This window comes from Acomys minous, assembly GCF_964271855.1.
Source record: "Acomys minous genome assembly, chromosome: 13".
In the NCBI taxonomy this organism is placed as follows: Eukaryota; Metazoa; Chordata; class Mammalia; order Rodentia; family Muridae; genus Acomys; species Acomys minous.
The window spans coordinates 68,918,317-68,939,393 of NC_140495.1; the positions used below are offsets into that span (position 1 = coordinate 68,918,317).

Sequence of the window (21,077 nt, forward strand, 5' to 3'; positions counted from 1 at the left end):
TGTTTTTATTGTTATTGTTTACAACATTTTTCTGCTCTAGAAATATTTTATTACTTCTTTGAGAATTTCACATATGTATGCAAATATTCTATATTCAGCCCCTTTCTCCCTATAATTCTGCCAAAGACCCACCCCTTATACTTACCTACCCTCTTTCCCAAATTTGTGTCCTCCTTTATGTTTTTAATAACTCAATGAGTTAAGTTTATACTGACCATATAATCCTGCCTATATGGGGCCCATCACTGGAACATGGTTGATCTACTGGGGGGTGAAGTCACATCACTAAAGAAAACTGACTTTTGTTCCCCCTGCAGCCATTAAATATCAGATGTATCTGTAAAAGTGCCTCAAGGAAGCCCATTGTTTTATGTAGTGATGAATAGATGACAATTTTTAATGATCATTCTTAAAAGGAAATCACTTGGGTGCTCATTTGATATTAATAATGACATGGGTCCTGGGTCATTCTGAGATCAACTGGGTGCTGTAGTACATTTAGAATCACCCTTCAAATAAGACTGCAGAGATCATTTTAGGCTTTGATTACATTTTGGGTTAGGTTTGTTGTTTTCTCCCATTTATTTTATAGCAAAAATGTATGTGACACAACATACTTACACAAAAAGCAAAGGATTTTTTAAAGGAGCAGATATTTACTAAATACTTGCCACGGACCAAACTCATTGGATATTTTATTTAAAATAACCTCCGAAAATTAGCTTCTGAAGTAAACACCCTTTTCTGTATTTCACATAGCAGAAAATGGGCTTAGAGAAGTTCACATTTCTTATAATGAAGAAAAAGAAAAACTCAGTATTAGAACCCAGAGACTCTTGACAAAAACTCCAATGTTTTACTTCTTTCCACAAACATATCCCGGCAACCTCTTCATTAAGTAAGGTTGTTTTCATGGCTACGTTTAAGGGAAAGCACGTCAAGCTAAGTAAGTTTGCCTATGACTTCTTTCTATATAGTTTATTTTCATTTTGTTAATGGAGATATGCCTTCCTTCCTTCCAAAAAGGATAAGATCAGTGGCTATATACATAAACCTGGACTCTGACCCTTATACCATTAAGCAAAATTTTAAATACATTGAAACAAATTGGTAGAAGTTTTAAAACATTGTTTACTGACAGGACCTAGTAAGGATAGTAATGAAGAGAGAAGAATCCATTCCAAAGAGAACAAATAATTTGTGTTGAGACTGCTGCTGAAACAGGCTGAACTGATGAATATGAACACATAAACCTTGCTACAAAAGCATCCCGTTGCTCCATCTGTAGCAAAGTGCAGAAAGGTACACAATGGAGGAAGTTTGCTGAGGAACTCAGTTCTTTGCATATAAAATAATCCTGTGGTACCCAAAGTGGAAGCCTTGCTGTAGAAAGAACCTAAAGTGATTTTCCTTGAGGTCTGTGTAAAGGCCTCAGAATCTCCATCCTCGCAGAGTTGAATTAAAAGCAGTCTAGAGTGAGCTGCTTCATAGGGGGGTGTCTTGAACATGGGAGGGCAGTAGGAAGACATTATTATTCCACTGTGTAGAGTCTGGCTCCATTTCTTAAAGCTACAGTAAAGAGCAGGCCTGAAATAGGCCTTTCCATGTGACTCTGAAATTCCCTGTTATGACTTACATGAAAGCTGACTGTATCTTCCCAAGTGGCCTTGGGTAATTTTATAAAAATCAATCAACCATCATTACAGTTGCTTCCTCCTCTAAAATACATAAACGAACACATCTTTTACATGTAATCACTCATTTCCATCAAACGTCTCTTATTTCCTTGAAAGGGAAGTAAAAGAGACTTTCAGCAGCTAACTAACGTCTGAATAAAAACATGAAAACATACTTTTGGCTAACTGTACAATTATTCATCATCTGTAATGACCACAAAATAGTTTGTTGTATTTTATAAAGAAAACAGATTCATAGTTTTCAAGACAACTTCCTTATAAAAAATAACTTACTCTTACTATTACCAATAATCTTTGGGAGACCTTGGCTTTCCCTATTTTCATTCCTTTCTCTTTTGTAATCCACACTCCTAGCTGGGCCTTTGCCCTACCTCTCTACCATAACTGTTTCGGTCAAGGTCACAAAATTTTATTCATATTGACCTCAACCTTTACTGTATCTGGTTACTCACTTTCTCATCAACCCCTTCAACCCACCTGCCCAGTACTGTATGACCCTGGTTTTCTTCCTTTTTCCTTCCTTCCTTCCTTCCTTCCTCCCTGTTTTTTCTTTCTTTTTTGAAACAAGGTCTCACTATGTAGCTCTGGCTGTCCTGGAACTCACTATATAGACCAGGCTGGCCTCAAACACACTGAGATCTGCCTGCATCTGCCTCCCCAGTGCCAAGCTTAAAGGCATGCACCACTACCTCAGCTTCCTCCCATTCCTAGGCAGCCTTTCCTAGGGAGATGATCTCTCTGATTATCCCAACCAAGGACACTTCATGCCTCCCAGGACCCAGCCTCTGGCCACTTTTCTTATCAGTGGCCAGAATATATCATCTTCATTGTCTCATCTTTTCTCAAGGGTTAAAAATCAGTGTGAGTAGCTGTTGATAACGCACAGACTTTTATCTCCAAACCCAATCTGAACCCTCAACTCAATTTATAAGCCAACTTCCTATCTGATGTCTCTACTTGGATGTCCAATCATCTTTTCCATCCAAGAATTCCAAACCTCTTATCTCAGAGATCTGGTTAACCCTCTCCAGTTTTGAAGTCTCCCAACTTTCATTCTTACCCCACAAGCAGTCCCTCAGGAACTTTTATGTACCCTATCTTCAAGTTGCCTTCCTGCCCCAACTACTTCTCACCACCTGAATATACACTCTTAGCATCTAAGTCATTTTCATCTCAGTCCTGGATTTTTGGAAGAGGCTGTTGTTGTTGTTGTTGTTGTTGTTGTTGCTGCTGCTGTTGTTCTTGTTCTTGTTTTCATGGAAACCATGTGACCCACCTCTTTGCTGCGCATCTGCAGTTGTCCCCACTGCTCTCAAAGACAAAGCTTACAAAACCTTTCAGACTTGGTCTTCTCTGGTTCTATCTCCCTCTACTGCCTTCTTGACCCAATGCTCCTGTGTGGTACTGACCGTCTTTCCTCCTCCTCTCATCTTGCATCATTTATCCTTGGTGTATGCAAAGTCCCCTAGCCACCCTTTCCTCAGTATGGGTTCCCTGCCAACCCACCACTGCATTTTGCTCAGTGGGAGTAAGAAATATAATTAAAACACAATTCACCTGCTTATTTGTTTTTCTTCTTATAAGAGTAAACTCTGTAAGAGGAAGATTTTTGTCTGGCTTCCTGCACCGCCGTAGTCCCTGTGCCTACAACAGTGCCTGGGCTGTGGACAATAGGAAGTATTGTTGAATAAATACAGCTTTAAGCCACGGGAGTAAATGAGTCTCCCAAGGAGGATAAGAAGAATAAAAACAAATGAGGATGAAAAAGGGAGAAGGGTCTGAATAGCAACTGCCCACGTGTGAAGCCTAGCACAGTAAGAATTAAGTAGACTACAATAAACAGAAGGTTGCCAATTCATAGGCTCTGGGGAAGGCTTTAGGAGCTGGGAAGGACGGACGACGCCAGCCACGTCATACCGTATGTAGGAGCATTAGAGGGGTCAAAGTTCAGAGTTGTAGCATTTTTGGAGAGAAGGTGAGTATTAGGGAGAAAGGAAATGAACAATAAACTCAATTCCGACAGCAGAGAGAGGCACAGTGAGACTGAGATGGATGCAAGGCTCAAAAAAGGATGTAAGGTCCCCAGTTAATTAGATGATTTTTTTTTATCACCAAACTAGATCATCTGTCTACTCAACCTTTAATCTACCTGGATCAGGGGAGGCCAACTATCCGATTAATTTACTTAAAATGACTAATGCTCATTCAGATTTTTTTTCCCTTAAATAATTGGGCAGCCAATATGTCAACTTTTCAACTGTTAATTAGTCAAATGACTAGTCAGGGGAGCCTGTGGGTTAGCACTCCTAGAGAATAACAGGTGACTGTACATTCAGGATGCGCAGATGATCTATTCAGCCCTGAGAAGGGAGTACTGCTGTGATGTGGGCAGCAGTGGCGGATGAAGCTACACTCCGCTGCTGCGTGGTGCTTCTTGCAGAGTGGGAGCCACGAGGAGGTGAGGAAGAGCAGAGGGGAGCAGCATTTAGGCAAGGCAGGCACAGCCTGAAGCCTGCATTGTGATGGGGTGCACGCCACACCGTTTCCTTTGTTGGCAAGATCCAGATTAGACTTGTGCCTGATCTACTGGAGCAGAGCCTGGGAAGCCTTCGAGGTGGGCTTGTCCCCGGCCAGAGAGGCGGAAAATCAATTTGGCTGGCAAACGAGAGCCCCGGAGAGCTCAGTCCACGCTCCATAATCCTATCCACTAGCAGCTCAGGAAATAGAAGCCCGAGTCCTCACATATTCATGGAGGATGTGAGGCATAAATCAGGCTTTAAGGATCAGGGGCAAAGGGAACGGACTCTCTGGCTGGCTACTAATTAATCAAGCACAGAGCACCTAAGCTTAGCGCCCTGGGATGAAGCCACTTGCACACCAGCAAGCAAGCAAGGGCCACTGCTGCTCTTCCCTGTTTCTTTTTCCTTTCAATTAAAACAGATATCAGCTGAAAATATCCCCTTTAGCTGATGCTGCTTACACATCCCACCCCGCCCCGTTCTTCCTTTAATTAAAAAACATGCTTATTGCAATACTTGCCAGAATCACTTTAACGGTATTTTAATTGTAATGTCTCTGCCTGATTAAAAAAAGAAAATATGAACTGAAAGTGTTTGCAAAAAACATGTTCTTGGGATGCAGGAAGAGAATTATACACCTCCCAGGAATGGATACCACATACCAATTCCTTAATTAGCCTTGTGTTGCAGTGACTCCGACTACCACAGAGGGGGGAAACGTATCTGAAATAAAATCATTGACTCACAGCCACAAACAATAGCAGCTGGAAGAAACAGTCTTCATCAGTTTAGATTTCCCCGACAGGATAAAGAACTGCAGCCAACTTAAGATGCTGTGCTCAGGAGAAGCCCATTCAATGTGCCCAGTATAGCTTCTACTGCTCTTGGTACAAGTCAAATGGCCATTGGGAAAAGAACAGTGGCACTGTGCTAGTTGCCTTGTAGTGCTGACAACTTGATGGTGCTCCCTTTATTGTGCTAGGCTCATTCTCAAACCTATTCATGTCAGAGCTGCCTGTGCAGCTATCTTAACTTATAGATGGGGGAAGGTGTCACTCTATACCTAGATGCAGTGGGCTGGACACCAGATACTAACAACTGCAGGTGTTCCTTGTGGTTCCAGTAAGTTATGGGATGGTTTTAGATGTCCACAATCTCGTCATTCATCCTTTCATCTAAAACAAGCTGGAAAGTAAATACAAACTTGGAACTATAGATCAATTCCCTTTCTCATCCAATAAATATTTATTGTTTTATTTCCTAGTCCTTCTCCAAGGTGTTGAAATAAAATGTAAAATCATGCAGTGTCTACCTCCAGGAACTACAGTGGAGTTGAACTGCTCCAGGTAAATGAAAACACCCTAATGTAGTGAACTGGCCTGTTTCACAGACAGCTGAGAAAGGAGGTAAAGGCTATAATTCACTTAGACTTTTACATGTTCTACAAGATAGAAAACTCAACCAGATAACCTTCTTCCTGAATCAACTCTATAATAATTGTAAGTGTAAACATATTTGCGGAACTATATGTAAATCTTTAAAGGAGCTGAAATGCAGATATAAATAAATGCTTGTAATCCCAGAAACTGTCAATAATTAGTTAACTAAACCTTGATTCCGTTTAGAGCCACAGGAAACCGTCATATACCTCATTCCCCTCTCACGACTAAGTGCTCAAGGCTCTCAGTTACTCCATGGATTCCTAAGCAGCCGAAGTCCTCACAAGGAAAATTACTTCAAAAGGAAACAAAGACAAAAATAAAACCTGTCTTTGCCCCAAAATTCTGCCCCTCCCTGTGAGAAGCCTCCCTACCTGCCAAATGTATTCAGCCTTCTTCCATTTCCCTATTAGCATTCCTTAAGCACTCACCCTATCACATTTCTGTCCACCCTGCAAGTGACTACATTTCTCTAAGCAAGCTGTTCTTTAAATGTCTTCCCAAGATAATTCTGTGATTCAGCTATAAGCATTGCTGTTTTGGAAATCAGGGATAAGTTTTCTATATAATAATTTTGAAACTATGAGAACTTCTGCATTTATCTGAACCTGTGAATATTACACAGTGCATAAGAAACAATGGCAAAAAAAATATTTAGTCTCATAGTTTCATCTGCCCAAGAGTCCTGGTTACATAAGGAGCCCAAACTTCTAGCTCCCTTCCTATCTGGGATGAATAGGATCTAGGGATCATTAATCAACAAATGACACAGAAAGGTAAGGAGAGGCCAAGTCCTGAAGGACCTTGTAAGCCATATTAAGTTTGGATTTGAACTGAAGGGCTAATGGAAAGCCAATGAAGGGTTTTAAGTAAGGAACTTTGAGACATTTATCTTTCATTACTGAAAATACTGTGCTAGGAATAGACTGGCCCTTTTCAGTGGCATTTTTCATATTATAATATCCAAGTTGTCAAGACATAAACTGTAAATTGTTAAGCATCTATCTGTCTGTCTGCCTATCTATTGAAAGCATGTCCTTTCTCACAGCAACGGATTATCTTTCATTTATGGCTAATCAAGTGTGTCTGGGACGGTGCTCTGGAAGTAAATAATATAAGCCATTGTCTGATTGGAAAAAATAACGGGCTTTAGAAGCAAGTGTCCCTCACATAAAAAAGCCTTTGTCTCTGATCTCCTGAGACACAAATAGCAAATGAAATTGGTCACTGTCTGGATGAATCCAGTAACATGTGAGGGTACCAGGAAGGACGTTGGCTATCAAAAATTCACAGCTAGCATTAACCTTTCTCTTCAAGTAAGAAACTCAGTTATTAGTTCACTCAACATCTATTTGGTCATCTAATACTTTCCCAGAAGTCTATGGGTGTTTTCAGTCAGGATGGACAATAGCAGTTCTGGCTCTTCCTATACTTAGCTTATAGCCTAGATCTTTATAATCTTCCACAACAAGCAAAGGAAGAAAAAACATCTGATGTCATACTTGTAAACAGTTGTGGCTGGGAAGATACATCAGTAGGGAAAATAATCACTGTACATGCATTCAAACCTAAGGTCAGATTCCCAGAACCCACATAAATCCAGACATGGCAGTGCCCATCCTCAGCCCAGTGTCCTTAAAGTGAAATAAGAAACAGAGCCAAGAGAATCCCTAGAACACTGTGGACCAGGTAACTTAGCATATTCAGCATCAAACCATAAAGCACTCAGTTTCAAACAAGATGGCAGTCAAGGATCAACACCTGACAGCCCCATGCTATGCATGCAAGCACGCATTTATGTACACACACACACACACACACACACACACACACACACACACACACACACATACTTCCACATACACATGCATAAGCATACACTGCAACACGCATGCATGTACACAAATACAAATTGAATCAAGTTCTAAGTCGATTATAAATTCTGTCAGTGGTCCAGTTAGCCTTACAGAGTTACATAAACCATCACCAGGAAAAGGCTGATAGGCTAAGACATCTGCTGTAAAGGAAGTTACAGGCAGTGTTCACAACTGCTCATTAGTACTTTCTGGTGCATGCATCATCAAGCTTCTTCTTAGGACCTTTTATAATACCTGCTGGCGAGGGTAGGCATTACAATCTCCCTGTCCTTCATTGCTCTCATCCTCAGGCAGAAACATACGACAAGCCACTTTTCTCTCTACCAGTGTGAGAGAGCTGTCATTATGCAGGGGTAAGCACACTTACCCAAACGCACACAGTCCCAACACTGGTGAGTCAACTTATCTTTACCCATCCTCTGCAGCAAGGGTAGCCATGTTTTGACCAAGAAAGGGAGTAATTCCCTCTTCTTTCGCAGGCAATTTATAGGTAAGTTATTTTAAGTTTGCCACCTTGGAACAAATGTGGCTGGCTTCAGAACATCTTGTGGTGACCAAGCCATCCTATTTCAAAAGGAAACATTACAGAATGTTTCAATATGAGAAAAACTCCATGCTGTCATGGAAGCTATCTTGGCAGTGTGTCCAGATCACTCCCTTGTGATGTGGGCCTGAAGCACCAACTGATTTTGAGGCTAGGTCAGTGTCAGAAAGGAGCAAAGAAGGCTACAATCCCTGGAGAGAAGCTTATTCTTGACTGTCAACTTAATTGAGCTGTGATTAATAAAGTAGATTTCAAGGTGTGTGTGTGTGTGTGTGTGTGTGTGTGTGTGTGTGTGTGTGTGTGATCATTACTGACACAATTAGATACTGACAACTCTGACCTGAGGAATGGGCTAGTCCCTTGATGTATTCACATACAGGTGGTAAGACATAGAAAGTAAGACCTTGTAGGAGGCCCTAGGTCACTAGAGGAATACATTGGAGACTATGCGATGCCCTCTTCTCCTTTCTCTGCCTCTTGGCCCTGATGTGAGTTGCTCTGTTAGCTCCCCCTTAGCACAATAGACAAATACTTCAAACCATGAATCAAAAGTATTCCTCCACTTATGTTCTTCTTTCAGGTACTACAAAAAGCTAACCAACACATCTGGGGTAAAAAGGCATGCTGAGTTCACAGCTTGATGTTGCACTCTAAAAATCCTCGAAACCTTTCCACAGGTGAAGACATTGGACAACGGGCTCTACAGTGGATCGAGAAATGGCACTGCCCTCCTACACCCACAGCAGTGGTGGTCACCTGCATATGATCTGTACAAAGTAAGCCAGTCAAGATTCCATCGTGGAAGGGGGAGGGGCGCCCAAGCCCCCACCCCAGATGAGGAGCTATTGGAGGTGATGGCTGCTAGGGGAAAGGGAGTCATTTTCTTTAGGGATCGCCATGCTCCATTGGCTCTACACCATATGGGTAACACTAATTGGACTCAAAAGGAGCATGCAGCAGGGAGAGGGTCTGGAGAAGAAGTTGAATCTGGAATGAATTGTAGGGAGTGATACATACTGAACCTCATTAATATGCATTATGTGTACACATGCAATTCTCAAATAATTAATAAAATATTACATTTTTTAAAAAAGAAATGATGCTTCATCCTAATATGCCAGCAATAATCATTTTTATAAAGCACAAGCCCTGAATATAATACATCCAAAAAAAATCTGTGTGTCCTTAAGGCTGTGAAGTAAAAACAAGTTTAGAAGGAATGAAACCCCCATCCCCAGGTACACCAGAGAAGCCATGTGACCCATGAGGTCCAAGCAGGAAGGAGGAAGGAGGAAGGAGGCAGCCAGATGAGAATGCTGCTCTTTCTGCCTCCTCTCCTTTCTTCTCTTGCAAAGAAAAAAAAGAAAGAACGAAAGAAAGAAAAAACCAAAAAAACACTTCAGTGTACATCCTGAAGATAACAGGGGCAAAAGCAATCCAAGGTCTTTATTATCCAGCTAATTCTTTCAGTAATCCAGTTTGCTTTATATAGAGAAGCAGCTGTTATCTGTAAATAAAATTTTAACTTCGGTCCGATTCTCAGCCATCTCTTCTGTTATCTCTGTTAGTCCAAAAGAAACAACTAATGTTAATTGAGTTCGTATTCTGGACCAGGCTCTGTCAAAAACTAATGGCTTTAAAAAATATTTCCTCGTTTAACTCAAAACATCCCTTATGGCCTCGGGAGTGCATAGTAACACTACCTCACTCCAGTCACAAATGCTTGCTCTTGCTGTGACTTCTGAAGTCACTATAATCGGGTACTGCCCCAGGAAGAGGGATCCTAAGGCTTATAGAGGCTCTTAGTTTAACCAAGGTCACAGAGATGGTGGATGGTGAGGCCTGCGTCTAACTCAGTTCCTTCTAGCTCGAAAGCCTGCCAAGCATTTAGCTGTCGTGGTATACACCAGTAGACCAAGAAATAGAAAATCACATTAAGGGCAAGCAGTGTATTACTAACCATCAATGGAAATCGGAAGCAAGCTTCTGGTCAAAGCACTTTAAAGAAATAGCAACGTGAGAAATAAGAAACTACAAAATGTCATCTCTTATATTGTACGGATTTACAGAATAAGATAGAATGCTTTCATTATCTGTGTACATATATACGCACACACATTTATATACACATAATACATACTGGATACTCAAACAGATTAGCATATCCACTAACTCATATTTATCATAGTTTTCTGTGTGTGTGAGAGAGAGAGACACAAAGGCTCTTACATCATGAGGACGTTCTATCCTTCCCTAATTAACTCTTAGTTAATTATTGTCTCTCAGCCACTTAACATCAAGCTGCTTGACCACCAGATGAGAAAGAGATTCATTGCCTCATTCAGGAAATATGACTGTTTCCTCAACTGCAGAGGAGCCTTGCCTGGGACGCACAATGCTCTGAAAGAGAGCAACTTTCCTTCTTTGTTTTTATTGCTCCTCATAATTACTTGGAATAAAAATGATAAGTTTTAATTCAGAAATGCCTATAGCTATGGAGCATCTTAACATAAAAGAACAAAAAGTATAATTAATGAAATGAAGGCAATATGCCTATTTCCACCTCCATCTCATTAGTAATAACTGATTAATTCTCTTTTGTGTTTAACAGTATCCCTAATAACTAAAAACAAAAAAGGTGGGGGTTGGGCACATGCTCAGCCAAGGGAGAACTCAGGCTTCCATCTCCAGCACTTCAATGGGACGCATGCCTATAATCCCAGCAAGAGGAGCAAGAGGCAGAAGGAAAAGAAAGTCAAAGCCCTCTTCAGCTATAGGAATTTAGAACCCAGCTTTGGCTAAGAACTCTGCCTCAAAAGTATAAAAAATGGGAGATGGAGGGCTGAGGAGAAGTAGCGATGGCTAATAAATGAAAATTTGTATGTTTTTCAAATTAGAATTAAAATAATACTGAAGAGGGACAGCAAAATAGCTCAGCAGGCAAAAGTACTTGCACTCCGAAATAAAATAAAGCAAAAGTAGATATATCTGAATCTTTTATCTCTATCACAGAAATCTGGCTTATTTCAATACAATTTAAGAATAATTAAAAGAAGGGGTATAGGCAAGTAGGGGGACCCAGAGGGTCCTAGAAACCTACAAGAAGAACATTATGATGGCTAGATCTGAGCCCAGGGGTTCTGCTTGATCTAAGGCACCAACCATGGACAAAATGGGCAGTCATCATCAAACCCCTACCCAGATCTAGCCAAGGGACAGAACATTCTCCACAGCTAAGTGGAGACTGGGGACTGACTTTCACAGGATCTCTGGTGCCCCATATTTGGCCATGTCCCTTTGTTGGGGAGGCCCAATGGCACTCGGAGGAAGGATAGCGGACTACCAAGAAAAGACTTGATACCCTAGCACCATATTCAGGGGGAGGAGGTCCCCCTCAGTCACAGTCATAGAGAAGGGGGATTGGGGTGAAAGTGGGAGGGAGGGAGGAATGGGAGGATGCATGGGATGGGATAGAAAATGAGATGTAATAGGAATTATTTTTAATTTTCAATAAAAATGTGTTATTATTTAAAAAAAAAGAAGGGGTATGGGGGCCATAGTTCAGTTGGTCAAGTGCTTGCTACACAAGCAGGAGTTCAAATGCCAGCACCCACAAAGAAATCTAAGCATGGCAGGGTACATCTGCCACCCACAACACTGAGAAGGCGAAGATGAGAATCCAGGCAGGCACGGGCCAGCCAGTTTACCCAAATCAGTGAGATCTGGGTTCAGTTAAACACTCTCAGAATTAATGTAGAGAGTGACTTAAAAACAAAGCTGGCGTGGACACCCTGCCTCTGGGCACAGTATGGATACATGTACCATAGCATTTCAGATTTGGCTCCCCAAAGTCTTTTGATGGACTGTTCAGGGCTTGACAGTTTTTCCTCGGTTACCCCAGACTACAGATGGAATAAAAAAAAAAAAAGAAAGAAAGAAAAAAAGAAAGAAAGAAAGAAAGAAAGTTTTACTCAGCTCTTTTTCTGATTCTATGCCTGTTTATGAAAAATAGAAGACATAAAGACATTCAGAGACTTAGTAACTCTTGGTGATATTTTCATATATACTATGGATCAAAACTGAGTTGTAAAATATAAGCTACATATTGAGTGCTAGAGTTCTTCACCACTAAATATTGTCCTCTGCATATTCTGGAAGCAGAAAAATATGATAGTAAAGGATTTTATGCTGTTGTGAACCCATAATTATATATGTGTACACATTTGTGAGTGTGTCTGTGTATGTGTGTATATGTAAACATATGTTTAATACAGACATGCATACATGTGTGCATACATGGACATTCATGTATTATCATGGAAATAAAGAGACTGAAAATAAACTAACTGGGAAAGATAATATTCAAGAAGTCAGGAATTATTTTAATATATGCAATTGATTTGCCCAGAAGTGTATACCGTTTGCTTGCCCACTCATGCAACAATCACCTCAGAGCCTCTGAGCCTCTATCATTTGTCCCACTCTGTTCTAAATCCTGACTAAAAAACAACAAACAAGTTAGTGAATTTCTTTGCATGGGGATTATTCTGTGAGAAGAAACATACTTCGTACCAACAATAAAATTTTAAATATGGCACGTGATAATGAAACTATAAATAAAGAAAACCAAAACCACATAGAGAATAACCAAAGTGTTCATTGCAATTTGGGGAAAGATGCCCTGTAAGGCCTTTGTGATACACTAATAGTTTCTCACAGAGCATACGAACATGAAGCGCCAGCTACATGAATCCCGAGCACAATGTTCCAGGGAAAGGGTGTTAAGGGTGAAGGTCTAAGGGCAGGTGTATTCACAGAATGCTTATTTGGAGTGAGTAAGGGTGATATGACCAAGGAAGAAGCTGGGGTTCCAAACATGCTGGGACTTGCTGCTGGAATCGGAGTGGTATGGAAGAATGGGGGAGTGGAAGGACCCAGAGGGTTCAGGAGCTCCACAAAGAAGCCATCAAGGCCAACAGATCTGGACCAGGGGGGGGCTGCTCAAACTGTTGCACCAACCAAGTACAACGCATGCAGCAAACCTAGACCCCCTGTTTAGATCTAGCCAATGGATAAGCTCATTATCCACAGGGAATGCCTCTGACATGAACTCTGGTGGCCCCGATTTGATCACTTCCTCTTGGTGGGGAGGACTAGTGAGCACACAGAGGAAGGGGAAGCAGGCTATCTGGATGAGACCTGATAGGCTGTGGCCATATGGTGGGGGAGGAAGTCCCCTTCTTTCAGAGGTCTAGGGGAGGGGAATAGGGCAGAAGAGGGAGGGAAAGAGGGTAGGAATGGGAAGATACAAGGGAGGGGATAGCACTCTGGATATAATCTGAATAAGTTATAATAAATTAAAATTAAAACATAGTAAAGACTTTGAGTTTTACCCTTGGTGAGACATGAAGTCATAATAGGCTTTTGAAGATAGAAGCAACAATAGGATGTGACAAATGCTCAGAAGGCACAGCTAACACTGGTAGGGTTAACCTTAGCATACTGCACAGAAGTCAAACTGCAATGGTTTCTGTACAAGAAATCTTATTATTCATCCAAATGGCTTATTTCAAAAGCAGGCTTTCTTCTACATAGAGTGGGGAGGGGCTTCTGAGACCCCACTCCTAGCTCAGAAGGTATAGAATGACGCTGGCTGCCGTGCCAGGGACTGTCAGCTTTCTTCAGGGTCATATCCCCGGGTAGGTCACCCGTGCTCTACTGGCTGGTCCCATGCCCATGGACACATGCGCTGTCTACTTAGACTCAGAGGCTTATTAGAACAGGGCCCTGGGAGGAGTTGTGATTTGGGTAGTGTATCTAGAAGTTAGAGCAAGGAGTTGAATGATCAAAGTGCATTGCATGAATATGTGAAATTCTCAAAGAAGGAATAAAATATCATAATTTTTTAAAGTTGTAAGACCAATACTACTACAACTCCAGAGCCACCAAGGTCCCAAGTTTCTTTCATGTTCCTTCTTCCGCGTCCTTACCAAATCACCTAATGATCATTAAATGGCTGAGTTAGCTGTCAACTTCCCATATAGCCCATGTAATTTTCCTCTTGGATCTCACTGGCCAGGTGCTAGCACAAGACTATTCCCAAACAAAAAGGAAGCCAGAACACACAGCATTTTAGCTCTCTTGCAATTACAGATGAAATTGGAATTCTGCTAATAAGAAACAAACAAACAAACAAAAAACTAGAAGCACTGGGGACAACTTAGAGGCCATTTGTAGTAATTCAGGCCAAAATATACAGTGACCAAGGCTAAAATGGTATAGCTCTAAGTGTAGTTGTATGAAAAACCAAGTGAGGCTTGAGATAGCAGAAATCACTGGTGGATAGGGTGTAGTGTGTGAAACAAACAGTGATGTCTGTCATTAGGCTGGCCACTAGAAACATGTATCTCAGTATATGAGGTGGGGGAGTTCCCCTAACTTTGATCATTCATGTGATCAAAACACAAGTTTGAAATAAACAGCATTGTAGAGGAATTTTAACTCAGCAACATAGCTGCTCTGATCACACCCAAAGACCTTCTAGGTCTGCGTGATGTGGCTAGAATGCAGACCATGCTCTTAGTACCCACATTTAATCCCTAACACTGAAAGTAAAGGTTAGTTTGTGGAAGGAAGTGCCCATGTTTGGAAATGATGTCTAATTGAGAGGCAGACAAAGTAACTAATCAGAGAAATATTTGACAGAATAGGCTATGTCCAACTCTCATGAGACAAGAAAGGGAAAAGAGATGACTTTAAAAAAAAAAAAAAGAACAGCACAGAAAGACAGAAAGGGGAGGCAGCTTTTCTCGGACAATTTTACAGAGATACATGGTAGAAAGAGCAAGCTAGACACAAGTGAAAACAGATGAGGCCAGATTAGGAGCCAGAAAATTAGAACAGATTGCTAGAGTTAGTCTGAGGCCAAGCAGAGCAATTCAGTCAGAAGGTGAGAGAAGCCAGTTTGAATCAGTCAGCTTGGAGAGGAGTTTGAGCCAGAACAACTGAGTTGAACAGACAGCCAGAGTTCAAAAAGAACAAGAAAGGGAGATCTTATTCACTAGTAAGTCTCAGTGGCTGAAATATTCTAGGCCTAGATTAGATTGTATGGAGGCTAGAAGCTTCCAGGACTAGGCCTAGGCTAGCAGACAGAGGCAGTAAGCCTCTAAGACAACAATTGAATCAGGTGAATAAAAGTTACATTTTACATAGCATAATCCCCTTTATGCATGTATGAGAATACGAGGGCATGTTCAGATGAACGTAGGTACATGTAGAAGTCAGCTGTGGCTATTATTCCTAGAAATGCTATGTGCCTTCACTAAGATAGGGTGCCTCATGCACTGGAGCGCATGAGTTAGGGGAAACTGGCTGACCAGAGAGCCCCAGGAATCTGCCTGTGTATGTCTCCCTGGCACTGGAGTTACAAGTGCATGTCATAACACCAGGCATTTTCATGTAAGTTCTGAAAATGGAACTTGGGTTCTTTCTTACGTTTTGCTAACAAGCATTTCACTGACCTGCACTATTATCACACCTCAAAAACGGCTTGCTCTGAATCCTCTCCAAAACTCAGCTCTAATCACATATCCCGACCAGCCCAATTACTCACTTGGCAATATACATTGCTGCCCCTACCTATCAGCTTTAGAAAGAGAAATGTTAGCCTGTCACATTTATTCCCCTAGTTATTTTCTCCTTGATACCACTGCTTGTTACTGACATTAAGTATTAATGGCTTTCTTCACTTCTTGTATCACAGAGAATTCTCAGGCCAGTTAATGAGCATTCATAAATTATCTGTTGAACAAACCTTGATCTGTGTCTTTTCATTGTTCTCATTATTTCTAGATGCACAACTCATGTCTCTATGATAAAAATCTCAGTTTCTCTGGAGGCAACTCTCCTCCCCGCCAAGAACTCATGCACACTCGATACCTACTCCTTATTCTTCCATTCTCTTCCCTACAATTGGAGTCTGCACTTCCAAATATAGCTCATTGATTCTACACAACATCGGAAGACTGTCTAATCTAAGAAGACTGTGGGAAACCAAGAGTGGAGATAAAGTGTGTGGGTCATTTGCACCTGGGAATCTGTAGGGGGAGGCTGTACACTTGCTGCATGCGGTCCTTCCTTCTACCCTTCGATGCCCACCTGATGTCTCTTCTTTTGTATATTATTCTTTTAACACAATTTCTCGATTAAACACTACCAGAAAACAAGGGTATATTCAGATCTTAGGCTTAGAAATCCAGGACTTTACATCAGAAAGCTACTCCAAAATGGTGGTATCCACAAAAGGCCAAGGTCCTTGAGCAGCTGCAGCGTATCCCATCCTCTGGCTGAATTTGGGTTCTAAGTTTAAAGCTTAGCAGGCAAGCTTTGAGGTGCAATTGTAAGTCCCTAGTTTTGCTTTGTCATTGCTAATCTTCAGGATATTCACAGTGACTGTCATTTTGGCATTCCCTATAGCCACTAAGCCACATACTTACACACACACACACACACACACACACACACACACACATACACACATCCCATAGCCACTAAGACCCACATATATATGCCTACATACTCCCCACACCCACTAAGTCACATACATACACACATACATTTATACACACATATATACTCCCCAGAGCCACTAAGCCACATACATTCATGCCTCCCAAAGTTACTGAACTGCATACATGCATGCATACATACAACATTCATACATATATACATACATAGAGAAAGTACAAAGACAGGGCAAAAACCTAATGTGGCAGACATTCTCCCACTCTTAAAGGGCACTAATTAACTGACCTGACAGAAAACTTCTCTCCTGGCACCAAAGAAATATAAAAATAGTTTCCAGAATGCAGAATGTCACAATAATTGATGAGAAAAAAATACTTGATTCAGTCTTTATAAAACAGATAACAAAGTGCTTTAGCTAACCCTGGTCCAAATGTTTGGTTACATGGATATACTCTTACTCAAACAAGAATGCGTACATGCACTGGTGTTCCAGGCATTTATAGTACATAGTGGTGTTTTAGCCTCAAGTTTTATAGGCATCTACAACTCAGCATGTCTCACATACAGTCTTCATTTGACAATGAGAAAAGGCACTTTAGTGACCACTTTTAATATCAACCCCCTGAAGTAGGCAGTGTGTCTGATGATCATTGAACAGATATGGAAATAAATATACAAAGAGGTGAAATGACTGGCCTGACCACATGGTAGATGAGTCGAAATTTGAATTCTCAGGCTTCTCCAACTTCCTACACCCTAGAGCTATGTGGATGGTTTTGCACTAAGGAAGCCTATTTATATGACTTTCCATGGGACCCAGAAGTCAAAACCACAACGGGGCAAAAGCAGGAAGACATTGCTTTCTTGGCAGAGGATTTCAAAGGCAGCAGCATTAACCAATTTCAAGGCATTTGCTATATTGTGGGGGCTGCCCTGGCTAAGCGGGACTACAAAGAGCTTGGGCCAGGCAGCTGCTCCTGAAAAACACTGTTAACTTTCTTGTTTTTTGAAAGAAATTAAAATAATTAAGCTCTGAGTTTTGAAAGGGCTGAAAAGAATAGCCTTTTACTTTGAAGCTCTCTATTTCTTCCTTTTCATTAAAAAAAAAAAGTCTCAATTTGGCTTCAAAATAAATTGTCAATCAAATGTTGAAACTTCTTCAAGACCTGACCCTCCCTCCCTCCCACAACCTATGAAAGACAGGATAACAGAAGTCGGTGTTACTTGCTGTTCAAACTCCACAGACCTCGAATGTGCAGTGAGTTCAGGAAGCTGGTGTTCACGTCTAGCAGGAGCAGCTGACTGGTCTCCACTGTGACATTGTCGCCATCGTGTGGCACTCTTTGAGGAAACCAACTGTGAGGCCTGGACCACCTTCGGCAGAATTGGAAGGACAAGTTGCCCTGGAAAAGAGATGATTTTGCTTGATTCTTAAACTGGATAGCACAGAGAACAATGGAAAATGTTAAATGCTACAGTGACAAAAATAATAAGTCGCCCTCTTCTCCTTGGACAACCAACCCAAATAGAAGAAAAGTATGAGAGAGGTTAAGCTATGCCATTCTGGTCAGCTCCTAGAATTTGTCCTTTTTTCCTCAGTGCAGGTTCTCTTGAACCTAACAGGACATAATTGATTCCATATCTTATTTTTACAGACAGGTATTGAATCTTGGACACACACACACACACACACACACACACACACACACATACACACACTATGAATAGCCTGGATGAGGTTTTGCATTATGTAATTGATAGCATTTTTTACTGGCCTTGCCACCATGAGTCCCTGTTTTATAGGAACACTCCTCTTCCAGAGTGCCCAGATATACCCTCCTGTGAGGCCCTCTTTTGCCATTATTGTTTCCTCTCCTCTCTGCTTAGTGCTGGGTGTTGAACAAAGTTGACTTAAATCGTGAGAGGAAGACTGACTTTAGACAAGTGAATAAGAAACCAGTAGTTTAAGGGGAGGTCCAAGGGCAGGGCTGAGGAGAATCATCCCTTGCCCCCTCAGTCTTCAGGTCTCATCCCAGAACTTTCAGCCTTCTTGTTCATCTGTGGCCACATGCTTGGGGAAAAAAAGGGGCATAAAAGTCACAGTGGCATTCAGCACACGACTAGGTCGTTAGCACATGCCTTATGCAGTTCTCGAGTGACTGACATTTAAAGCTTAGAACAGAAAAGGTGATTTTTTTTTCCAGGAAGAGAATTGGCAACTGTGTGCCTCTGTACAGTTACTGTCATATTAAGCCTCCACCCTAATGGAAAGTCTGAGCTCTTTCCACATATGCACCTAAGAAGTCCTCTCATGGATGGTTAGAGGCAGATGAGAAATGATCATTAAGAAAGGTAGTGCATATTCATAATGCTAATAATTACACCTATGTAGAGAATTGTGCCGTAGAGTATTTCTGAGAGATAATTCAGGAGTGTGTTTCTAGAAGAGGTAGTATACTTTCCAAAGGAGGATACTGATCCCCAGGGGTCAATAGTTCCAACATGAAGACCTAACCTAATCACCATCAGGCTGTGGGGCTGGGTAAAGCATGGCCTTTCATTTTCTACATCTACAAAAGAGAAATAAAAGTTGAAGGGTTTCCACAATTTAAAAAATGTAAATATATAAGGTGTATTATAACAGAATATGGATGAGATAGTTGGAAGCCCGAAGAGCTGGATCACTATGATCTGTCCATAGTCTGGAAGACTGAAAGCTAACTTGTCCCCTCCAGTTGAATAATTTTATAGTAGTTGGGTTTGACCCTAAAGCCTTCTATTTGCTGGGAAAGTGTTCATTGAGCTGTACCTACAGCCTAGTCTGTACATTTTATTTTGAAACTGTCTTACCAAGTGACCCAGGCTGGCTTGGAACTTACAATTTTCCCAACCCTGTCTCCTAAAAAAAGGCTGGGACTCCAAGCCTGCACCAACCTTTATTTTATTCATATCAATACAGAAAAAGGGAAGGAAGGCAAGCAGGAGGAAAGTGGGGGTGGGGGGATTAAAGTGGTAAAAAGCTGTCAAGACTGAGACAGCTATATCATAGCTACAAAGCTGGGTGGACCGGGTTATCCACACTGTCATCCAGTCCTCACTAGAAGAACTGGAAAGGCTTGGGTTTCTGTACCAGAGACAGAACAACTGGGACAACCTCCTTTCCTTTGACTGTACAGATGATGTTTCAGTGTTTCTCAGCTCAGCACTTAGTAAAATGCAGATAACCCCCGCCCGGTGCCACCACAAACTAGCGAAGCAAAAGTTCAGGAGACAGAGTAGAGCCCTGTCACTGAGGTGATCTCAGAGGACAATCTACCTTCAAGTCTGTAGGGCCAATCAAGACAAGATCCAGAATGGAAAAATACAGATCTCAAGAAAAAAAAAATCCACCTTTCTTCCTAAACAACACTCAGGCTCCAGATCTGTGGTCTGGGTCACCCAATAGAATTAAGATAGGCAGATGGTGTGCGTAGACTCAAAGGCATATAAACACTTGAGCGACACAAAGCTTACATATTAGTCTGCCGAGGAGATCTACAGCCTGGCCACAGAACTACAAAGGAAGTGAAAGCTCGTGACACTCAGTTAAAAAAAAAATCTGGATCAACCAGACATTAATTAGGTACTTAAGAACATCAAAGGAAAACAATTCCATGGTGTCGTCCATCGATTAGAGAACATTTTTAAATTGCTACAATTAGCTCTGATATCTGTTATCCAGCTTGGAGTGAGCCTGGCCCGGAAGCCTTTCTGAAACTGTCCCAGCCAGTCCTAGGCCAGAGGATGAGAAGATCAAGTGTTGTCATTTCCATTTTGAGACTGAGGACAGAGAGGTGCTATTGCATTCAATCACATGAAGCCAATTCCCACCTGAGGTCTTTCGCTCCTATGTTTTCTCCTGGGATGAGCTTCCTAAAATATCGCCTTGCTCACCGCATTATGACATCCATGTCTTTCCTCAAGTCTGGCCTCTTTCTCTGTAACTATATGTTTCAAATTTTAACTTTAGTCATTCTTTCTCTGTATCGTTCTGACAAGACATCATAGAACGTACACAAGCACATACATATACTACACTTACACACACACACACACATACACACCTTCCTAATAAAATGTATGAACAAATGGGTGCTCAAACCTAAATTATCAAAAACACTGCACCTTCTCAACCCACTGGATTTGAACAAAAAGGCTGCATTCTCTCAAACCATTGGGTTTGGTCTGTACTCGTTCACATTTGTTTTCCTGTTGTCTAGCTTTGTGCCGGCAAAGGAGATTTGGATCCTCCATTTTCACTATTATAGCTTGCTCCGATTTTCTTTCTCTTCAAGTTTATATCAAATGAACATCAGTGTTAATTCTTCAAAGGCTCAAGTGGCTTGGAGGCTAAATTTCTATTTAGCATAGTAAAGGCATAGTGAACATTCATACTGACAATTCGTGATTTTGTATAAAATGAGGACCAAGTATTC

The 21,077-nt window shown here is 41.3% G+C and overlaps 1 protein-coding gene across 7 annotated transcripts in view; it reads right to left on the reverse strand.

The window, feature by feature from the left end:
- PKHD1 (PKHD1 ciliary IPT domain containing fibrocystin/polyductin) overlaps positions 1 to 21,077 on the reverse strand; it is a 443,479-nt gene that overhangs the window by 295,919 nt on the left and 126,483 nt on the right. For all 7 annotated transcript variants that reach the window (XM_084755074.1, XM_084755077.1, XM_084755075.1 and 4 more), the window contains one exon: positions 17,849 to 18,005. In XM_084755074.1, the coding sequence (XP_084611200.1) occupies positions 17,849 to 18,005 (157 nt within the window). The remainder of the gene's footprint in view (positions 1 to 17,848; positions 18,006 to 21,077) is intronic.